This window comes from Cervus canadensis, chromosome 1 (assembly GCF_019320065.1).
Source record: "Cervus canadensis isolate Bull #8, Minnesota chromosome 1, ASM1932006v1, whole genome shotgun sequence".
NCBI lineage: Eukaryota > Metazoa > Chordata > Mammalia > Artiodactyla > Cervidae > Cervus > Cervus canadensis.
In genome coordinates, this window is record NC_057386.1 from 24,684,632 (window position 1) to 24,705,655 (window position 21,024).

Sequence of the window (21,024 nt, forward strand, 5' to 3'; positions counted from 1 at the left end):
GGGATCCAGCTGTGGTGTGCGCCCGGCTCCTCGCCGCCGCTTTCGCTTGCTCTCTCCGCGTCTCGGCCGGAGGAGGAGGCAGTGGCGCCGGCGACAGCTACGGCAGCAGCAGCCACCGCGGCGGCTGCGGCGGCGGCATCTCCGCCTCCACCCCCGCCTGGGACGGCCCCTCGTCACCTCCCCGCCCCTCCTGGACCGGGAGCCGGCCGCCGGGAGGAGGAAGGAGCCGCCCCCCACCCCCTCCAAACCCACCCCCAAAGAGATTCCTCCTCCCCTCCCCCGCCGCCGCTGGCGCGGAGCCGGGACGATGCTGACCCCTTAGATCCTGCTCCAGCTGCGCCGCGGGAAGAGGGGGCGCCCCTCCTCGGACCCCCGCCTCCAGCCCTCTTCTCTCTCTCCCTCTTGGGGCCGCTTCGCCGAAGGTAGCGCCGAATCTGGCGACCGGAGCCTGGGCGCGAAGCGAAGAAGCCAGAACAAAGTGAGGGGAAGCCGGCCGGCTGGCCCGGGGGGCCCTAAAAGCACTGGGGAAGCGGGACTCGCGCCAGGCGGGGCTTCCCTTCGACCCGGCGCCCGGCGGGCAGCATGCCCCTGCGGGCAGGGGGATCTGGGCTGAACTGGCCCTCCCGGGGGCTCAGCCTGCGCCCTAGAGCCCCCCAGATGCGCCCCCGCCGGGGCCCCCCGCTTGCGTGAGGACACCTTTTCTGAGGGGCGCCGCTAGTCCCTCTCAAAACCTCCCGGGGCCCCGGCTGGCCAGAGGATGGACGAGGAGGAGGATGGAGCGGGCGCCGAGGAGTCAGGACAGCCCCGGAGCTTCATGCGGCTCAACGACCTGTCGGGGGCCAGGGACCGGCCGGGGCCGGGGCCAGCGGAGAAGGACCCCGGCAGCGCGGACTCCGAGGCGGAGGGGCTGCCGTACCCTGCACTGGCCCCGGTGGTTTTCTTCTACTTGAGCCAGGACAGCCGCCCGCGGAGCTGGTGTCTCCGCACGGTCTGTAACCCATATCCTTCGGGGCACGACGGCCGGGCTGGGGGGTCCGCAGGGGGGCGGGCCACCGCCTGAGGGAACCAAAAGCCAGGTGAGTCGGAGAAGTGAGCTTGGAAGATGGGCAGATGAGAGGGGGGCTGCTAGGGAGGGGAGGGGGTGTTAGAGTGGGAGCGGAGACGGGAGCAGGTTTGGCTGATACCCCAGGCGAGCCCCACCTCGGTACACACACCTCAGTTCTCCTTGATGGGTTGGGATCCAGGCCAGGAAAAGAGAGGCGACGTGCCCCCATTGGTTGGCAGCTGGATGCTCTCCAGATGTGGGCAAGGGAGGGTCGTCATCCTCCAGATGTGGGAAGCTTCGGGAGCCCGGGAGCTCTATTCCGCCCGCCGCCAGTTAGCGAGCTGGGTTTGGTTTCCGAGTTTGGGGGGTGGGGTGGGGAGGAAGCTGCGGGTACGGGGGAGGGGGTACCGCAATCTCCTGGGTTTTCCTCCTGCCCCAGTTCCAAAGTTTGCAGTGGATTCTAGGGTCTAATTCCTCCACCCCACCCCATCCCCGCCCCGACCTGGTCCTTGAGACTGACGTTTTCACTGACCCTGAGGGAGATGATGGGGGGTGGGGACCAGGTCCTAACCCCCGCCAACCCCCACCCCGCGGGTTGGAGGCACAACAAGGAGATTCCGGCGGCGGCTGATGTCAGGGGCGCAGAATGAGAACAAGATGTGGTGGCGGAGAGCTATCTGCCCCCAGAGTCGGAGTAAAGACCCTTTCAGCCAGAACCCAGGGCTCTGAGTGCCTCCCTTCTCCCCAGTTCTTTAGTCAATGCGGGGTGCTTAAGGTTGGCTTGGGGAGTTTTGTGCTAGATTTTTTCTTGTGGAGGGAAAGACTGTGGCAAGAGCTTTGGCAAGTGGGGGATGGGATTAAGCAGGTCCAAGTTACCCATCCCTTTTCTATAGGAGCACTCCTGCCCGACTGCAGAGCAGGTATGGGAGACCACAGCCTTCCGAGAAAGCAGTAGGGGGCACGGAGGACAGTGAGACTGTGAGCCGGTTCACTGAGGAAAGCTCGGGTCCACCACCTCATGTCTACTCCTTGGATGGCTTTGTGAAAGGCAAGCCCCACATTCCAGGAAGATAGATTTAGCACTGCCGTCTCTCCTGTGCCCTGTCTGGAATTGTGTGGGAGACCCCAGCCCCCTCCCCGCCATGGCTTCTCCTCCTTAGCCCTTAGCACCAAGCTCTGCTTGACTAATGCCCAGCTCCAGGCTCCTGGGTGAGTCCCACCACTGCTGAAAGGAACAGGGAGCGGGATGGGCTGCCATCCCTGGTCTTGACAGCTTCTCCTGGCTCTTTCTTCCCAGCTCAGAGGCCCTTTTGGACCCAGGGTGAGAGATGTCAGGTCTCCCCTGTAACCAGTTGAGAGCTGAACTGGGACTCTGCTTTGGGGAGGGGGAGAGCGTGGTGCCGCCCTCTCTCTGCAGCTCTGCTGCCTCTAGTGCGCAAAGCAGAGATGTGAGCCTGGGTCCCCCCAACCCCCATCCTGTGCACCCTGTGGGTCTTTAGGAAGCTCCCCTCATCATACCCTCTCTCCACCCCCTGCCCTTTCCTTTCTCTCTGAGCTGCAGAAAAAGGGGGTTGCCTCAAAGGTCTGTGGACCTGCTGAACTGGCACATTTGGGCTCCCCATCCCCCACCCCAGAGTCCTCTGTCAGTGGTAGAGATGGGGAACAAATGTCTCTGAAAAAGAGCAGTCTCAGGGCATCCCTCCTCTCCACTCCTAATCACCCACCCTCTCCATGAATGTGGAAAAGCACTAGACCCAACCCCTCCTTCTCAGGAGCCCCCGGGGTGTGTGGTGGTGGTGGTATGTGTGTAGAGAGAAATCTCTTCTCTTTCCCTCCAAAAAGCCACAGACCTCTTGGCCAGCATCTCCCCCATCTACCCTATCTTAGGTGCTAGTGGATGGTCTGGGATCAGATTTCTTCCTGGAGGAGGTCTGGAAAAGGGCAAGTGGAGAGGGCTGGAATGAGGAAAGAGAGGTGGAGGCCCAGTGCTCATCTTGGGAGTGGGGGGGAGGGGGGGCTGGCTTACCTCTAGTGGTGGGAGTCTGGGCTGTGGGACATCAGCTTTACTAGGTCTGGACAAGCCCCTAAGCCTGGATTGGCTGAGGATGGGTGGAGAACAATTTCTGGGCAAGGGAGCTGCTTCAGATGTGCCCTCCCCATACTCATCACATCCTGTATCAAAAGAAACCTGTGTTTTCACAACAGAGGGGCTCTGGACTGACTCTTGGACCTCAATCTTTCTCTCAGTCCTTTTGGTATCCTCGAGGCTTCCCTTGGCTGCACCTCTGGGCCTGAGGGACAGGACACCTCCCCTCAACTAACTGAAGCTTGCTGGGTTCTTCTTGGCATTCTTCTCAGCCTCTTTAAGAGACCAGGTTTCCTAGAGAGGAGATCTAGACCCAGGTGGGATGTGGTGTGTGTGTGAATGTGTGCATGTGTGCGTATTTGTGTGTGTGTGTTGGGGAGGAAGGGTTGACAGCAAAGGAAGGAGGAGCTTGGAAGTGTATATTTTGGTCCTGGGGAGACCAGGGCTTCATGGACCGTCAGAAAGGCCCCCCTCCTCCCAGGCTGTAGGGAAGGGAGTGTGTTGGACTTTGCAGTATGTGTTTCTTCAAGTGTGAGGGAGTGAGTTTCCCCTCCTGGGAAGGAGATCCTGAGCATTCCCTCTCGGCTGTTGTGTCACATCTGGAAGTTTGTGTAGGAGTTTCTCCAAGCTCAGAGCCCAGCACAGCTTTTTCTCATTTGGAAATCACAGGCTGGCATTTGGGATGCCGAGAGGGGGAGTGGGAAGGGGGCCAGAGGGGGAGAAGGGAGCCTGCCAGGAGTAGGGGGAGGAGAAGGGGGAGGCCTGAGCAGCAGGAGCCCTAATGGCTTCCAGAAGTGAGTGTGAGTGTGTGATCTGCGTGTGTCTGCGAGTGTGTGTGTCTGGAGGGGAGGGGGCACCAGGAGTCTCTGGAGCTCTCCTTGCCACCATCCCAGTGTCCCAAGTTCCCCGGCTTCCCTTCCCTAGGGAGAAGTCTCCATTTTGGTCCTCAGAGAAAATAGAAGGGAGGTGTTTCTTTGTATCTCCTCACCAGTTCCCCTCTCTCATTTTCAACCCCAAGGCCCCCCAGAGAGGGTTCTGGGGAGAAGGGCTGGGGCTAGAGAACTGAACTAGGCTGAGAGGGCCAGAGCACCCCCTCGCACTCTTTCTGTCCCAGGCCCACCTTCCTTCCCGGCTCCACACACACTCTGCTCCTCTGAACTGTTGGGGGACTCCCCATCACCCAGAGTGCCAGTTGGAGCCATTCCTGGGATTATCCCGACCACATAGCCCCCCTTCACCCTTGCCTGCTCCCGCCCGAGCTCTCACCCCACCCTGCGTGCCTCAGCCAGGATGGCGACAGACACAACTGCTCACACACACACACACACACACACACACACGCATGCATGCACGCAGACACACACACACAGAGTCACAGACATTTGAATCAGATTTCTGGCCTATTTTCCCTCCCAAAGGTTCCAGCGGGCCGGCTTTCTTGTGTCCCCGTGTCTCACGTCTGTGTCTCTGGGTGGGGCTGGCTGCCTTTCTCAGGGCTGCAGTTTTCAGTTTAGCTGGAAACCTCCCTCCCCACACACCCACACTCTGGAGCGGGCGATGGGCAGACCACTGTGAAACAGGCTTGTGGTGGGGGGGTTGGCTGGGGGAATCCCCTTTTCAGCCTCTCAACAGGAACCCTGCTCCTGAGCCCCTAGGTCTCACCCAACCTGGGGAATGCTGAATCTCATAGACACCAGCCTCTCCGGGGGCAAATGAGACAAGCATCCCACCTTCCCAACGAGTACGAGGAGGCCAGGACTCCTGGGTCCAGGCCAGTTTCCTCTTCAGCGCTCCTTAGTCTCAGATTTGCAAGCTCCCAGCAGGGAATGGGACACCTAGGGGGCTGCTTCCCTTCTCAATCATACCTTGCCCGGAGCCCCCACACCCCTGGAAGTGGTCCAGCTCTACCTTCCTCTCCCTTATAGCTGCCTATCTAGGCAAGGGCTCAAGATAAAGCCCCACAGAGAAGACTCAGTTGTGCAGATAACATGCTCTACTTTTTTTCTTGGAGGGAGGAGAGGGGGAGGGATGGAAGTGGGGTTCCTCACCCTGCCATTTCCTTTTTCTCTGCTTTTGATGGTGGGTTGTTGGGAGAAGAAAGATCCTCCCTTCTCCTACCCACCTCCCCCTTTGGGATCCACTCCAGCCCGGACAGTCACCATAGCAACAGTAGACATGTGACTGCACAGGTCTCTCACAATCACTATGGCAACCAGTGTCCCCCATTCCCCGGGTTACTATGGAGATTTGTCACATGGTTCCCCCCTCCCGAACCTGATAACCTGTGGGTCTCCCCACTTCCCCTTCCCTGCATGAGGATAAGACAGAAGCCTGGGTAAGGGGAGTTCATATGTGAGAGGGTCCTTCTTGTTACCATGGCAACAAATCCACACCACCTGGTGACACATCCTCCTGTTGTTATGGCAACAGAGGAACATCACACAGTGACATACGGCTATATTCTCAAGGAAATGAGCCCTACCCTGACAAGGGTGAAAACCCCCTCCCCCCATTAATTATTCCTCAGTTGAGATTGTCCCAAGTTTTCCTGTGCCTTGGCGTTTCCACTTTCCGTTTATGTTTATCTATAGGGAGAGGTGAGAGTGGCAGGATGTACCTAAGAGTAAGGTGAATTGTCTATGGGGGCTTTTAAGAAGGGGCTTCCATTGTTAAGAGCTGGAGGTGAGGTTATTTGCAGGCAGACTCTGGCTGTAAGAAGCCTCAGTATGAGCATGTGTACGGTGTGGATAGAAAGATGGACAGCTCCTTTAGTGTCACTTCTCCCTGCCCCGCCCCCGGTTACCATTAATTTATCGCTATTGAAGCAATTAAGGTAGGAAAACATGAATGGGAGATACATCTGGCTTCTAGGCAGCGATATTGATTGATTGATCCATTCATTCATTCATTCAGTCTTCCTGTGTATTGATCATCTGCTACATGCCAGGCACTCTAAGCTGTGTAGGGGCTTGGATGTATCAGGGTGCCCCTGCCTCAGCGAGGGAGATGAAACAAGGGCACAGATGATGCGATGGACTCCTGCCGTTAGGGAGGTCCACACAGGTGTCCCAGGAGCTCTTCTTTCCAGGAGAACTACCCGCCTCCCCACTATGGGGAGACATCTGCTCATATGGGTCCCTTCCAGAACCTCTTCCCTACAGAAAAGAGGAGGGGGCTATCTTGGGGAAAGCAGGCCAGTTCTTGAAGGTAATTGTGTCCTTCCTTTTTCAGATGATGGTCCCAAGGGAGCTCCTTCCCTGTCCCCTTTATTCCAGGGTGACCCCTGGCTGACCCTCATTCTGGGGAGAGATCCATTGGGCTCTAGCTCTACTCAGGAAAACAGCTCCATGGAAACAGAGCACTCCTTTGATTTCCCCATTCCATCTACTTACCCCAAAAACATGGAATTTTTTAAAAACTCATTCCTGTGAGGATGTGAGGTTAGGGAAATTGTAGTGCTTTGGGAAGTTTGGGTACCTGTCAGTGGAAAGGGATGTGAGTCTGAGGGCAAAGGGCCTGGGTGATAGGAGGGGGTAGGAGGGCTTTGAGGGGGTTGAGTGTGGACTCCCGGAGAGGGAGACTGGTCTGAGGTTCAGACCAGAGATGGGGTATGACTGGAACCAGCTTCAAGGAAAGTTCTTGGGTCCCTGATCAAAGCCTTCTCAACTCTGAAAGTGGAGTTATGACAGGAAGATTCCATCTGCTCAGGGCCCTGTCTGTTGCAGAGTCTGGCTTCTTGGGTCATGCTGTGGGCTGCCATGACACCCTCTGCACCTTTATCCTTCTCCTTCCTCTGGCCCCCCATTTCTGCTTGTTTCTAGCCTCTTTAGTCTTTCCCACCCCTAAGAAAATGGGATGCTCAATCTGTGAGCTTGATCCCCAGAACTTTCTAAGGTCTGGAAGCCATTTTGTACATTCTCCTGCTGAAGGGCTAGAAGTGAATCCCTTAATGAAATCCACTATGTGGAGAGACTCAGGGTTTAAAAAGACCTCTGTCCCCCTTGCTGCAAAACAGAGCTTTGCTGGAAACCCTAAGGAGTGGTGGTGGCATGGTCTGTATACACAACTGTCTGCTCTGCCCAGGCTGAGGGCTGTGTCCAGTACAGGGGCTGGTGTGTAGTGGGTCCTCGTTACTTAAACGTGTGAATGTGTCTGGAGGCCATCTGAGGGCTTTGAGAGGACAGGGGGCTGGTGGGGAAGAGGCAGCCTGTGCCTCTGGTCCTGTGGCACTTGTCTGCCTCAGCCTATCAGTTTGGTGCCAGTGTGGTTGTAACAGCCCCTTCCATGCAGCCTGAGCAGCTATGGAAGCTACTATCCCAGATCAGAAGCTTAGAAACCTCCGTCTCATCTGGGTCTCTTCCATGACCTTCAGCACATGACTTTGTGTGGGCCTCAGTTTCCTTGAGTTCTGCAGAAGAAGGTGATCTCTTCTAGCTCAGATACTTCCTGAGGCTGTTGTGAGCATCCAGTGTGGCATGCTGTGAAAGTGCTTGGTAAACTGTAAGGCAGGCATAATCCGACTTTAGGTTTGTGTCACACATTCACATACATTATCTCATTTGCTTCTCACATCTTCCCTGTGAGGTAGGGAGAATAGGATTCAGATTCAGCAGCAAACTCTTAGTGCCTGGCATTTCCAACAAGCACTATTGATTTTATCTCCTAAATGGCTTGTGCAAATAGTCAGGATATTTGTGGCTTTTCCTACTTTACAGTAGAGGAAGCTGGGTCCAGAGAGGTGAGATGACCAAGGTGGGTCTGGGCCTGGAGGCCAGTATGATATGTAGGCCAGCATCCTCCCAGCACACCTGGCTATATCTTAGATGGGGTTGGGAGGTCAAGCAGCAGGAGGTGCTTGGACAAGACAGTGATCAGGTTTCACCTGGCCAGCTGTTTCCTTGACCACTTGGTACATGGTTTGAGCGCATCAGTATGTTGGTCATCCTTCTCAACTGTGTGACCCTGGGCATGTTCCGGCCATGTGAAGACATTGCCTGTGACTCCCAGCGCTGCCGGATTCTGCAGGTGAGCACATGTGTGGTGAGAGAGGGGGCAGTTCCTGATCTTTATAACCCTGACTCTGCAAGAGGCCTTGAGCCCAGAGGTGGGGGTGGGGATGGGGTGGGGGGGATTTGCCCACCCTTTTCTCAGTTTCAGCAGCCTTTTGTCCCCATATCAGGCCTTTGATGACTTCATCTTTGCCTTCTTCGCTGTGGAGATGGTGGTGAAGATGGTGGCCTTGGGCATCTTTGGGAAAAAATGTTACCTGGGAGACACCTGGAACCGGCTTGACTTTTTCATCGTCATTGCAGGGTGAGGGCCTGGAGTGGAAGAGCGATGGATCAGATAAGTCCCTTTCCCAGGTCCAGGGTTCTAGGCCTGGCCCCCAACCCCTGCCCACTTACAGCACTGCCTTCTCCCTGGCTGTCCACTAAGGGTCCAGGGCTGTCCTGCCTATAGTGCTCAAACCCATACTTCTCTGAATTCCATGGCCCCTCCATCCACACTCTTTTCTGTTCAGTCTCTGATAAGGAGTTCATCCTTGGATTGAGGGTGGCCTTGCCCCTAGGGAGAGAGCTGGCTTTTCAGGGTCCCTTGGTGGAAGGGGAGGATTCCTGCCCCATCACAGCAGGATTCCTCATTGACCTCTTTTGACCCTCATGGTGGCCTCAGACTCAAAGGGCTTCCCTTTGGCCCCCTCCCTGCAGGATGCTGGAGTATTCACTGGACCTGCAGAACGTCAGCTTCTCAGCTGTCAGGACAGTCCGTGTGCTGCGACCCCTCAGGGCCATTAACCGGGTGCCCAGTGAGTGACCCCCTCAGCCCTCGGCCCCTGGACAGGGAACCCCAAGAGGAAATATGGAAGTCTCAGATCCCACCCCTACCTCCTGGCCACTCACAGCCCTCATCAAGTCTGGCACAATGAGGCAGACCCCCTCAGAGAAGGGCTCAGTGGAAATCTGGGTCACTGGAGCCAAAGGGAACCCCCATACCGGCTGTGGCACTGTGAGATTTACCTGGAAAGGCTCTTCCCCCTCATTTCAGCCTGATTTTAGGTCCTAGTCTCAGGAGGTCTCAGATGACCTGTTCCCTTCAGCTACACTACCCTCCTTCCAGTGGAAGGGGGAGGGGGGCAGCAGGGTAGAGAGCTGGCAGGCCAGGAGGAATGGGTGCAAAGTGGGATGGCCTTTTCTAGCCAGAACCACATCTCATGCAGTCTGGTTCTCGTTGGAACTGCAGTGGCCACACTGAGCATGGCTTCTCTCAAGACAAGGCCGCTCCATGCCTCATCCTCCCGCCTATGTCCCTTTCCACCCCCTTCCAAGCCGCTGCAGCAACTGACTGCCGGGACCATTATCTAAATTAAACCGCATTGGTTTCTGAGCCAGCCAGGCTTTGGCAGCTCCAGCTCCCCCCACATCCCGCCCCCCACCCTTGCTCAGGCCCCCATTGCAACTCCCCAGCCTACACAAACTGCAGATGGTCTCTGCTGCTGTCCCAGCGGGGAGGGTGGGGGCATGTTTCTGGGGCTCTGTCTGTGGTAGCAGTAGCCCCCTTTGCTGCTTATGCACACGTGCCTCGGTGTGTATGTGTGTGTGTCAGGGTGGGCAGAGGTGCTTGAGTGTGTCTTCCAGGCATTGAGGTATGTTGGTGTTAACGGGATCTCCAGACAGAGGCATGCCTTCCCTTCTCTCCCACCCCAGGTGATGGCTGGCAGATTTATAGGCCTCTAACTACCAGTGTAATTCCCTTAATGCAAACCCTGAGGAATTGATCTGTTGGAGCCCAGAGAAGCTGAAGGGAGCTGGGGCTGGGGGAGGGGAGTGTGACTGAGTGAGAAGACTGGACTGGCTGGGTGGGAGCGCTGGGGCGGGTGGGCTGCTGTAGTCATCAGGAGGGTTAATTAGCAGCTTCTTGGAAGCTTTTTTCCTGGAGAGGTCAGGGGGTGGCACTTTAGGGCACATGAGTGGCACTTTAGGGGTCAAAACTAGTCACTAGAGGTCTGTGTGTTTGACAAGGGCTTGGTGGCCTAGGGGCTAGTTTGCTCAGCCGCTGAGTCATGTCCAACCCCATGGACTGCAGCCTGCCATGCTCTTCTGTCCGTGGGGATTTTCCAGGCAAGAATACTGGAGTGGGTTGCCATGCCCTCTTCCAGGGGATCTTCCCAACCCAGGGATCAAACCCAGGTCTCCCACATTGCAGGTGGATTCTTTACCATCTGAGCCACCAAGGAAGCCCATTAGCTAATTTTGACATCCTAAATCTGGAGTAGGGAAGGTGGGCAGTATCCAACAGTGTCTTAAGGGGCAGGTTTGTGGAGGCTTTCCCTGTGAAAGGGGTTGTTAACACATGGCCACCTGAGAAAACAGCCTCAGGTCTCTCAGGTCCTGATGTGGGGAACTGGACCAGGCAGAGACTAGACTCAAGAAGGGGGCTCAGGACCGTGGTGAAGTGCAGGTCATCTTGGTCTCTGCTGAGGGCTTGTTTCTCAAAGTGAAATTCCTCCCAGCTAACATCCCTGCTGGAGTTCTCTGCCTTGGTTTCCCCAATGACTTTGGGGTCAGATGATTATGACTGATGAGAGAAAGAAGTAGGATGGGAGTGTGTGGTGTGTGTGTGTATGTGTGTGTGTGTGTGTGTGTGTGTGTGTGCTGGGAAGTGAGATGCAGAAGCAGAGAACTTGGTTTTAAAGTCCTGGCACCTATATTTGGCAGCTCTGTGACATTGGACAAGTTATGCCAGTCCTCTGAGCCTTGACCCTCATCTGCAAACTGGGGGTGATGGTATCCGCTCTGTGATGATGTTAGGAGAGTGAGGTGGGATGTGGTGCTGGAAAGTGTTTTGGACACTGTGGCCACTCTGCTCATCCTTGCTGGCACTGTGCTTTGACTGGTGTGGGTGGGCCGAGAGGGAGAGTGGGCAGGGGTTAGGGGCTGGGAGGGCCGCCCACAGAGTTAGCAGTGTCTGTTGGTCTCCCTCCAGCTTAAGCCGGGCTGCCTCAGCCTCGGAGGCCCCGGTGGGCCCTCTCTGGGAGTACTGCCAGGCCTGTGGCAGCCAGCCTAGCCCGGCCAGCCTGGCACCCCCAGCGTGGCTTCTGCCCCCACAGGCATGCGCATCCTCGTCACGCTGCTGCTGGACACGCTGCCCATGCTGGGCAACGTCCTGCTGCTGTGCTTCTTCGTCTTCTTCATCTTCGGCATCGTTGGTGTCCAGCTGTGGGCAGGACTGCTTCGTAACCGATGCTTCCTGCCTGAGAATTTCAGCCTGTGAGTGGCACATGGGCGGGAGGTGACCTGGGAGTGACTGTGGGGCTGGGACCTCCCCCAGTCCCTGTTGCTGGTGACATATCTGTTCTGTTATTAATGATGTGCCTGGCAATCAAACTTGGCTACACCCTGAAGTCACCTGGGTAGTTGAGACAACTGCTAAGGCCTGGGTTCCCCGGCTCCCCTTTCTGATATTATTTGTATGGGGTTCAGCCTGGGTGTGGGGATTTTTAAAAGCTCCTCATGAGCCTAAAGTGCAGTCACTTTGGGAACCACTGCCCTAGAATGGAGCCTTCCCATATCCCGACTCTGGAGTTTCACCCTCAATCTGCGTGCTCCTGGCACCCCTCATGCGCACCCACAAACCCCTGCCCCTGCCTCATACTTGCCCTGAGTGCCTCAGTGCATCCACCCAGCTCTCCCTTCCTGGGCCCTGTCCCCTGAAAACCCTGGTCTCAGCCTCATTCCTGTCCGCTCCTCAGGCCCCTGAGCGTGGACTTGGAGCGCTACTACCAGACTGAGAACGAGGATGAGAACCCATTCATCTGCTCCCAGCCTCGTGAAAACGGCATGCGCTCCTGCAGGAGCGTGCCCACGCTGCGCGGGGACGGGGGCGGCGGCCCGCCCTGCGGCCTGGACTACGAGGCCTACAACAGCTCCAGCAACACCACCTGCGTGAACTGGAACCAGTACTACACCAACTGCTCCGCGGGGGAGCACAACCCCTTCAAGGGTGCCATCAACTTCGACAACATTGGCTATGCCTGGATCGCCATCTTCCAGGTGGGGTAGCCCGGGCATTGGGAGAGTTCCCAGAGCCCAAGTGCTAGGACACAGTCCCGGCTTGCAGTAGTCATCCTCAGGCTTGAGTCGGGATCAGGGCCTCTAGAGGAGACTGCAGGAAACTCTGGGGGGCCCAGAAATAACCTGCCCCTTTGCAACCTCCCCAGGTCATCACGCTGGAGGGCTGGGTCGACATCATGTACTTTGTGATGGATGCTCACTCCTTCTACAACTTCATCTACTTCATTCTTCTCATCATTGTGAGTGTTTCCTCAAGCTTTGTGGGGATGGAGGATGCTGGGGAAATGGATAGGGGAAGTCCAGAGAGGGGACTTGCTTGGTCTGAAGTTCTGACTCTCAGTGCAAGTCTCATAGAGATGCAGGCAGAGGGCCCCTGTCCTGAGGAGTTAGGAGGAAATCCAAAGTCAAGGCCTGTCACTTATCAGCACTTAAAATCTTGAGCAAGTCATTCCCCATGAGGCCCCCAGCCCTACCCTGGGCATTTGTTTCTTCATCAGTAAAATGGGTGGTTCTCAACCCAGGGTGATGCCACCTCTCCTAGGGGGCACTTGGAAATGGCAAAGGGTGGTTCTGCTTTTTATGAGGACGAGGAGAGCACTTTTGGCATTTTGCTGGGAGGAAGGGGGTAAATAATAGACACCTTGAGATGACAGTCCTGCAAACAAGGAATTGTTCCACTCCAAATTCCCATCATTTGGTGTTGAGAAACTGTGTGATCTATTGTTCCAGCTCAGAAGTTCCAAGACTTTATGAGGACAGAAGACAGAGGCAAAAGTAGCAATATTTAGTAGTTTTAATCACTACCATGATTAATAATTTAATTGCTACCACTTATAGCTAATATTTATTGAGCACTTACTATGTGCCAGTCCCTGCTCGGAGTGCTTTTTTGTGTGCTGGTGCGTTTAATCCTCACTAAGATCCTGTTATTGTCTCCATTTTACAGATGAGGAAACTGATGTTTCCTCATTCGTCTGACCCAATCATGCGCTTTGAATGTGCTTTGGCTTAGTCTTGCTGGGCTGAGTGCTGCCGCTGAAGTGTGCTGTAACATCTGCTGCCCGCTTCGTCCTCAGATTCCCTGTGAGGTGGCAGGTGCAGGGACTGTGGGCCTCATCTTCTAAACAAGAACTCTGAGCTCCAGAGGGCAGGCTTGCTGGAGCTGAGCATTCAGCCCCAGGCTATTGCCTCCAAATCCAACCCTTTTCCCACGTCACCAAGAGGCCAGTGACATAGCCAGAAAGAAAGACAGATAAGAGAAAGATGAGAGAAGGAGATGAAGAGCTCCTCAGGACTTAGGCTCCAGAGAGAGGTGGAGACAGAATAAAGACCTGTTGGTGAGTGAGAGGGGTCCCTGAGAAAGAACAGCCCCCCCACCCCCAATCGTCCCTGATGGGGAAAAGTAGCCAGGCTTGGAGCCTGTTCCCTTCCCCCCACCATCACCCAGGCAGCAAGGTTAGCACCTCTGGGAAGTGGTCTGTGATTTTTTTTCCCCATTCGGCTCTCTCTGAGCCTGGGGAGTGGGAGGGAAGCAGACAGAGAGGTAAGGGACCTTGTTTCCACCCTCCCACACACCCCATGAAAAATCTTTCCAAACAGCTCTCCGGAATCACACTAGTGAAGCTAATTATCATAATTACTAGGACACAATCTAGAAAAAAAAATTGCCTTTCACCATAAATATTCATTACTTTCATTCTGGATCATTGTCCAAGCAGTTGCCATCCCAGAGGCCCGGGGTGGGGGTTGGGGGTGGGGACTGAGGTATGGAAGTGGAGAGGTGACAATGTGGTCAAGTCAGAGTGGCAGCCTGGCTAGTCTACAAGGTTCAGGGTCAGCCTGTCACCCAGCCGGGGGAGAGGAGAGACATGGTTTGGAAAAGGGATACAGGCAAGGCCAATGGTCATGAGGATACTGAGGCCCCAGGGTTAAAGGTCTCACTCAAGGTCACACAGCAGGACTTGGGACTAGAAGCAAGAGTTTTGTAAGTGGTATTTTTGCCAGAATCTCAAAAGCTCAATCCAATGTGAAAACCCATGTCCCCCAGATAGCATTCATTTCCATAGCCTTCTCTACTCCTAACAGAAAGTGAGAAGGGGGCTGCTCAGGATCTTGGATGATGGGATTGTTTAGGGGCGGGGAATTTGGGAGTTATCCTTGCCAATAACCTCATGATCAACAGCAATTCCTTGGAATTCCACAGAGGTTGGTTCAGGTCTTAGCCTTGCTGTGCTGAATGATCGTGGGGAAATTCCTCAACGTCTCTGAACCCGTTTCCTCACTTGTCAGATGGAGATAATAAAAGTGTCACCTCTTAAAAAAAATAGTGTCACCTCTTCAGATTGTCACGAGAAGGAAACAGGATGATGCTCGGACAATTATTGAGCCCAGTATCTGGCATGTAGGAAGCGCTCAGCACTTGGCAGCATGCACTGTGATCCCCTTTCCTTCTGGCTGTCTCCTCTTTTTGTCCCCACCCCAATAGGTGGGCTCTTTCTTCATGATCAACCTGTGCCTGGTGGTCATTGCCACGCAGTTCTCAGAGACCAAACAGCGGGAAAGCCAGCTGATGCGGGAGCAGCGTGTGAGGTTCCTTTCCAACGCCAGCACCCTGGCCAGCTTCTCCGAGCCCGGCAGCTGCTACGAGGAGCTGCTCAAGTACCTCGTGTATATCCTCCGGAAAGCAGCCCGAAGGCTGGCCCAGGTCTCCCGGGCAGCGGGCGTGCGGGTCGGCCTGCTGAGCAGCCCAGCGCCCCGCGGGGGCCAGGAACCCCAGCCCAGCGGCAGCTGCCCTCGCCCCCACCGCCGTCCGTCCGTCCACCACCTGGTGCACCATCACCACCACCATCACCACCACTACCACTTGGGCAATGGGACTCTGCGGGCCCCCCGGCCCAGCCCACAGATCCAGGACAGAGATGCCAGTGGGTCCCGCCGGCTCATGCTGCCACCACCCTCAACACCTGCCCTTTCCAGGGGCCCTCCAGGGGGTGCAGAGGCTGTGCACAGCTTCTACCATGCTGACTGCCACTTGGAGCCAGTCCGCTGCCAGGCACCCCCTCCCAGGTCGCCATCGGAGGCATCGGGCAGGACTGTGGACAGTGGGAAGGTGTACCCCACCGTGCACACCAGCCCTCCCCCTGAGATGCTCAAAGAGAAGGCACTAATGGAGGTGGCCCCTGCCTCTGGACCCACCACCCTCACCAGCCTCAACATCCCACCCAGGCCCTACAGCTCTATGCACAAGCTGCTGGAGACGCAGAGTGCAGGTGAGGACTCTGGGTGGAGGCATGTCGGTGCCCCTCGGCCGGGGACCAGGTGATGTTCTATCCCAGGGAGGGCTGAGGGGGTCTGGAGTCGGAAGCACAGGGCCTGGATTCCCATTCTGGCTCTCTCGGCCTTGGGACCTTCAACCAGTCACATCGCTTCTTGGAGCCCTAGTTTTCTCATCTATTAAGATGGGAGTCATAATTCCTACTTTGTAATGATAACAATAGCTGTCTGTAACAAACACCTATGCTCTGCTCTATGCCGTTTGCAGTTGTTGACGACGGCTGTGCGCCTGTCGCATGCTTCACAGGCAAAACCCCATTGGGTCCTCTTAGCAGTTGAAGTGATTAACTTTCCTTATTTTACTGATGAGGAGGAGGAGCTTGGAGAGGTTGTGTGACTTGCCCAGGGTGCTGTCATTGGTGAGGGGTGGAGTCAGGGCCCTCTGACTCTGAGGTTCATGCTCTACAGCCCTTGTTGCAGGCTCAGAGGGGGAAATGGTGTATGACTACGGTGAGCCCCATGCCCCGTGCTAAGGGGACTCATGTAAATATAGATGTCACTCTGTCCGCATAGAGAGACCTGGGGCTTGGTGCAGCAAGTCCTCAGAGGCCTCTAGACTGATGGATAGAACACCCAGTGTTGTGGGGAAGGGAAAGGCTTGTGCCTTGGGGCATCCCCCAGTCAGGCAGGGGTGATGAGCCCTCCTCTACAGACTCACTGCAGCTGAAGTCCAGGGCCTGTGCTTCAGGAGGAATGTGGCACGTGGGAGAAGTGGGATATTTGTGGGCTGTTATGTGGGAATGTGGGCTGGACAGGAAGGTGCCATCACAGAACACAGTGGGAAGGGTTCTTATGCCAGCTCCTCTATTACCCTGCCAAGGGGCACCAGCCAGCCACACACACGTATGGTTCCGTTTCCCTCTGTGTAAAAGGCGGGGCTGGGACCATCACAGCTGTGAGTGGTGCTTACTGATGTCCTCCTGCATGCAGGCGGAAGGGCTGGGCCCCAAGCCAGGCGCCTTCACATCCGTGCTTTACCTGGGTGGTCTCTGAGGTTCCTCGCAGCTCTCACAGTCTATGATCAAAGCTGGATTTAAACGGACATCGGTGTCTTGGGATAGGTCACTGTGTACGTGCACACGTGCTGTCCGGTGTGTGCGTGTGTGCATAAAGGTGACCTCTGTGTGTCTGTGCCATCTACGTGCACATGTCTGGTATTCATGTATGCATGTGTCTACACGTGTCTGCTGTGTGTAGGTGCATGTGTGCACACACAGGGTGGTGCTCTTGTTTAGTGTGTACGCACGCCCATGTGTGCACATGCCTGGCATACATGTACTGTGTGATGTGTATGGATCTGTGCACACCTGTGTTTGGCTCTACATGTATAAATGATTGTAAATGGTATGTGTATGTACACGTACGTGTGTGTGCAAGTACGTATCTAGTGCACAAGTGCAAGCGTCTGGCGTGAGAACATACATGAATATATAAGGCTGTCCAAACCTGAGGACAACCAGCAGTGACTGTCAGTGGGATGCTATTGGCATTTGGGGGCGTTCTACTGCTCAGGATCACCCACATTGCAGGTCATCAGTACCCTTGCCCACCAAGTGCCTAGTACCACCACTGAAAGAACTCCAAATCTCCCACTCATTTTATATACATGCTGAGGGAAGGACACCCCAAGTAGGAAAGCCTGGAGCCTCTAACCTCTACCTTCCTGTCCCAGGCGCCTGCCAAAGCTCTTGCAAGATCTCCAGCCCTTGCTTGAGGGCAGCCGGCGGAGCCTGTGGCCCAGACAGCTGTCCCTACTGTGCCCGGACCGGGGCAGGGGAGGTGGGGCTCACTGGCCACGAGATGCCTGACTCAGACAGTGAGGCGGTTTATGAGTTCACACAAGATGCTCAGCATGGCGACCTCCGGGATCCCCACAGTCGGCGTCGACGGAGCCTGGGGCTGGATGTGGAGCCCAACTCTGTGCTGGCCTTCTGGAGGCTGATCTGTGACACCTTCCGGAAGATTGTGGACAGCAAGTACTTTGGTCGGGGAATCATGATTGCTATTCTGGTCAACACACTCAGCATGGGCATCGAATACCACGAGCAGGTAGGGGCATGGGCAAGGCATGGTTCTTGGGGCTGGGGATCCTCTATCTTCCTCTCCTCCCACCCTGAGTTCAGTTTCCTCTCTTGTGCTATCAGTCTGCATGGCCAGGAGGACAAAAGGGAGCTGCACCGATGCGTGGGAACTCTTTGGAGGATGAAAGCCAGTGAATGTCACGCAGTCTTGGAGTGTGGAGGTTGCCTAGGGGCAGGGTCTGAGCTGTGTGTGTTTTATTGGAAGGGTTCTGAGAAGAGGTGGGCTTTCAAGGATATAAATGAGTGGCGAGCATCAGATGTGGGCAAGACCTTCTTGGAGGGACAAGTCATAGATAGGGGGTGGGTGGGGCCCTCTGGCATCCACCTGACTCAGTAATTAGGGGTGTGATTGACTGGTGGCAGGAGGGGGCTGTGCAGGTAGAGGTGAGGAGTGGAGGCCTGGAGCCGGCGCCTGGGGAGGGCAGAGAGGGTGGCCATCTGCTTCGGGCCTCTGTTCTGGGAGCCGTGCTGCGAGCGGGGAGGGCGCTGCTGGGTAGAGGAGTGCTCCCAGCTTGGTGAGGGGACTTGAAACCTTTGCGTTTGAGGAATCATTCTAAGAACCAGGATGTTTAGTCAGGAGAAGAGGAGGCTCAGCAGGGACAGGCGAGCTGTCTTCAAATATTTGAAGGGCGGTCATGTGGAAGAGGGAGCAGGCTTATGTTGTGGGGCCGATAGCTGCAAGCAATGTGATTTGGGCTGAGGCGGGGAAGAGGCTGTTTTCTCTCTCAGAGCCATGCAAAAACAGAAGGGGTGGCCTGGGGAACCCCACTGACCCCCCCACTCCCACACTGGAGATAGGAGCAGGTATCATAGGGCCTCACAACTGGCTATGGCTTCATCCCCCACAGGATTTCTTCCAGAAGTCAGCCCTTCCCCCAGTTTGGCCTTTGAGGTCACCCCCTTGGCAGATTCTTGAGAAAGGAAGGAGGCCAGGAGCAGGTGCTGTGGTTCGCAGGAGAGTCAGGGCTGCCAGAACCTGACCTTCCCCGGTGTAGACGGGAGCCAGACACTGCCCCAACCCCTCAGCTCGTGGGTAGAAGCCTGTGGGAGCCAGAGGTGTGGAGTGGGTGCACACATGTGTGCATGCATGCACGGTGTGGCAGGGGCGGGGTAACCACGGGGAGGAGTGCCCACCAACGAGTGTAGGGATTGAGATGGGGTATCCTAGGTCCAAACCCAGGCTGGAGCAAACATGTGATGTTCACTTTTCAGGGGGTTCTGAATCCCCTTACCATCCACCCCACTTAGCTCCTACCCCAACTGCCTTGTCCAGCCGAGTGAACCTCAGCCCCAGCCCTTTCCCCATCACCATCATACCATATTGACACCCCTTCCTTTTGTGTCAGTGACCCCCCCACTCAACCAGCTATACCCTGTTCCTTTCCTGGGGTGGGGAAAGCAGAGAGTGTGGACAACTCGGGTCCCACCTTGGGTAAGGTGGCGGGAAGTGGGGGGAGGGTCAGGACACTAGCTGCAGGGTCAGCAATGGCATTTTGGTGGGAGTGTTGTGTCTGGGTGCACGGGGCATGGATATGTGTGCTCACGCCTGCTCAGCCAACCTCTGGGGAAGGGGTGTTCTGCTGTGCCAGGCTGGCTGGGGCACGATCCAGGTAATGGCAGCTCCTAATCTCCCATTATGCCGGCTCCCAAGCCTGAACCTCAGTCTCCTCTCCCTCACCCCGGTTCTGGCCACGGTCAGATGCCCCTTCCCCAGGGGGTGCCTCCTCCGCTGCTGATGGAGGATTTGACTATGCTGGAAAGAAGCTGAGTCACAGAGACAGAGGCCAGATGAAGCTGCAGCAAGAGGGCTTTCAGTTAGACATCAAGAAAGACACCCCCTTGGGGAAGAAATAATAGCAATAAGTCAGGGACGACTGCAGCATCTCCTTACCCAAGTTCCTGAGGAGAGCAGGGGACAGCCTCTGAAGCCTTCAGCAGCAGGGAGTCCTACTCAGTGGTGGCATAGTGTCTGCTCCAGGGAGGAGTTGTCCCAGTACCTGGTTGCTAAGGGCCCTGTGGGGTGAGTGGGAGTCCCCAGCAGGCCAGGCAGATGACTGACTGCGGCCCAGCAGGCTCAGAGGCTGGGGGTGGGAGAAAATCCCAGAAGCAGCCACGGTCCTGTGCTTACAGGCACTGTGGCGTGAATGTCCCGCCATCTGGGTCCTGGAGCCTGAGCAGGCTTGGGGGTTGGGGGCAGGAAAAAGTGCAAGGAGACATGGAGGCCAAAAGACAGAGACACAGAGGGAGACAGAAAGAGAAAGGGAGAGACAGAGATGGGGAGATGAAGGCAGAGAGCAGGATGGAGACCTGGGCAGGGGGTGAGGGGCTGGGGGAGAGATAAAAAGACAGGAAAGCAGAGACACAGAGATAAGATGGTCAGAGATATAGAGAGGGAGATGGAGACTTGGGGGAGGAGACAGAGATAAGTGGAGGTAGAGATGTAGGGGTGACAGAGACAGTTATGGAGAGGAAGCCCAAGACAGACCAAGACCTGGATGCAAACAAGGACAGGCCAGGCAGTGACCACGAGAGAGAGGCTCTGATGGAGCCTCAAATGGAGGAGAGGAGGAGCCAGTTGAGCAAGAGAGCTGAGAGACACAGCAAGGAAGAGCATCTGCAGATGCTGACAGAGGTGAGGGCCAGAGGCTCATGGTTTCCCTGCAGTGCTCATAATGAGGCAGTTGTGTCCATCCATCCTGGTATTGATCAGACTGGGGGGCACTGGAGAGGGTGTTGCTGGTGCTTCCCTGGAGGAGGAGCCCAACCCTCTTTCCAGCCCTGTCCTCTCCCACCGTCACCAACCTTACCCTTCATTTGGTTTTCCTGTCAAGAACAGAGATACTCCTGCTGCACTCTGCCATGCTCTTGACTGAGGAAGCACTCATTTTGTCATACCCCACCCTACCCAAGGTGAACCCCATGCTGTTCACATTGTCCTGCTTTCCCTACCCCTTACCCCACCAGCTGGTGGAAAAGGGTCAGGGCTGGTTTGTACAGAGAGACTGGTGAGGAGGACAAAGACACAGGACTCTGAAAAGGGAGCAAGACTACGACTTGAGGTCAGAAGTATAATCTGATAGAGGGTAGGCGTGTGTGTGCCCCACCCACTAGGGGGCAGAACCCAGAACAGGGAAATTGCGAACTATCCATCTGTCCATCCATCCATTCCACACACGTTTTCTGTGCATCAGAGTTGGGCCTAAGCAGTGGCATGCTAATAAATGTTTAATAATCAGCCCTTTAAAAAGAAAAAAGGTCCTGATTTTGTGGTATTTGCACTGTTCACCAATTTCCATGGTGCAAATGCTCCCACTCTGGCTGGTTTCAGACTCCTGATATAATGTCACTGCATGTGGAGTTAGGAAGAGAAGTGCATAACCAGACGCTCTAGTACAACACTGGGCCAAG

At 55.8% G+C, this 21,024-nt stretch overlaps 1 protein-coding gene across 17 annotated transcripts in view; it reads left to right on the forward strand.

Annotated features, from left to right (window-relative positions):
• Nucleotides 1-21,024, forward strand: part of CACNA1G (calcium voltage-gated channel subunit alpha1 G) — a 62,293-nt gene continuing 41,269 nt past the window's right edge. For 8 of the 17 annotated variants that reach the window (XM_043471560.1, XM_043471578.1, XM_043471568.1 and 5 more), the window contains exons 1-9: nucleotides 5-999; nucleotides 8,045-8,156; nucleotides 8,311-8,444; nucleotides 8,840-8,937; nucleotides 11,239-11,398; nucleotides 11,881-12,181; nucleotides 12,349-12,441; nucleotides 14,688-15,471; nucleotides 17,208-17,584. In XM_043471560.1, coding sequence (XP_043327495.1) covers nucleotides 758-999; nucleotides 8,045-8,156; nucleotides 8,311-8,444; nucleotides 8,840-8,937; nucleotides 11,239-11,398; nucleotides 11,881-12,181; nucleotides 12,349-12,441; nucleotides 14,688-15,471; nucleotides 17,208-17,584 — 2,301 coding nt within the window. In that variant the 5' untranslated portion in view covers nucleotides 5-757. Of the gene's footprint in view, nucleotides 1,000-8,044; nucleotides 8,157-8,310; nucleotides 8,445-8,839; nucleotides 8,938-11,238; nucleotides 11,399-11,880; nucleotides 12,182-12,348; nucleotides 12,442-14,687; nucleotides 15,472-17,207; nucleotides 17,585-21,024 lie in introns of all 17 variants that reach the window. The other 9 variants (XM_043471613.1, XM_043471672.1, XM_043471665.1 and 6 more) reach the window with 3 other exon arrangements.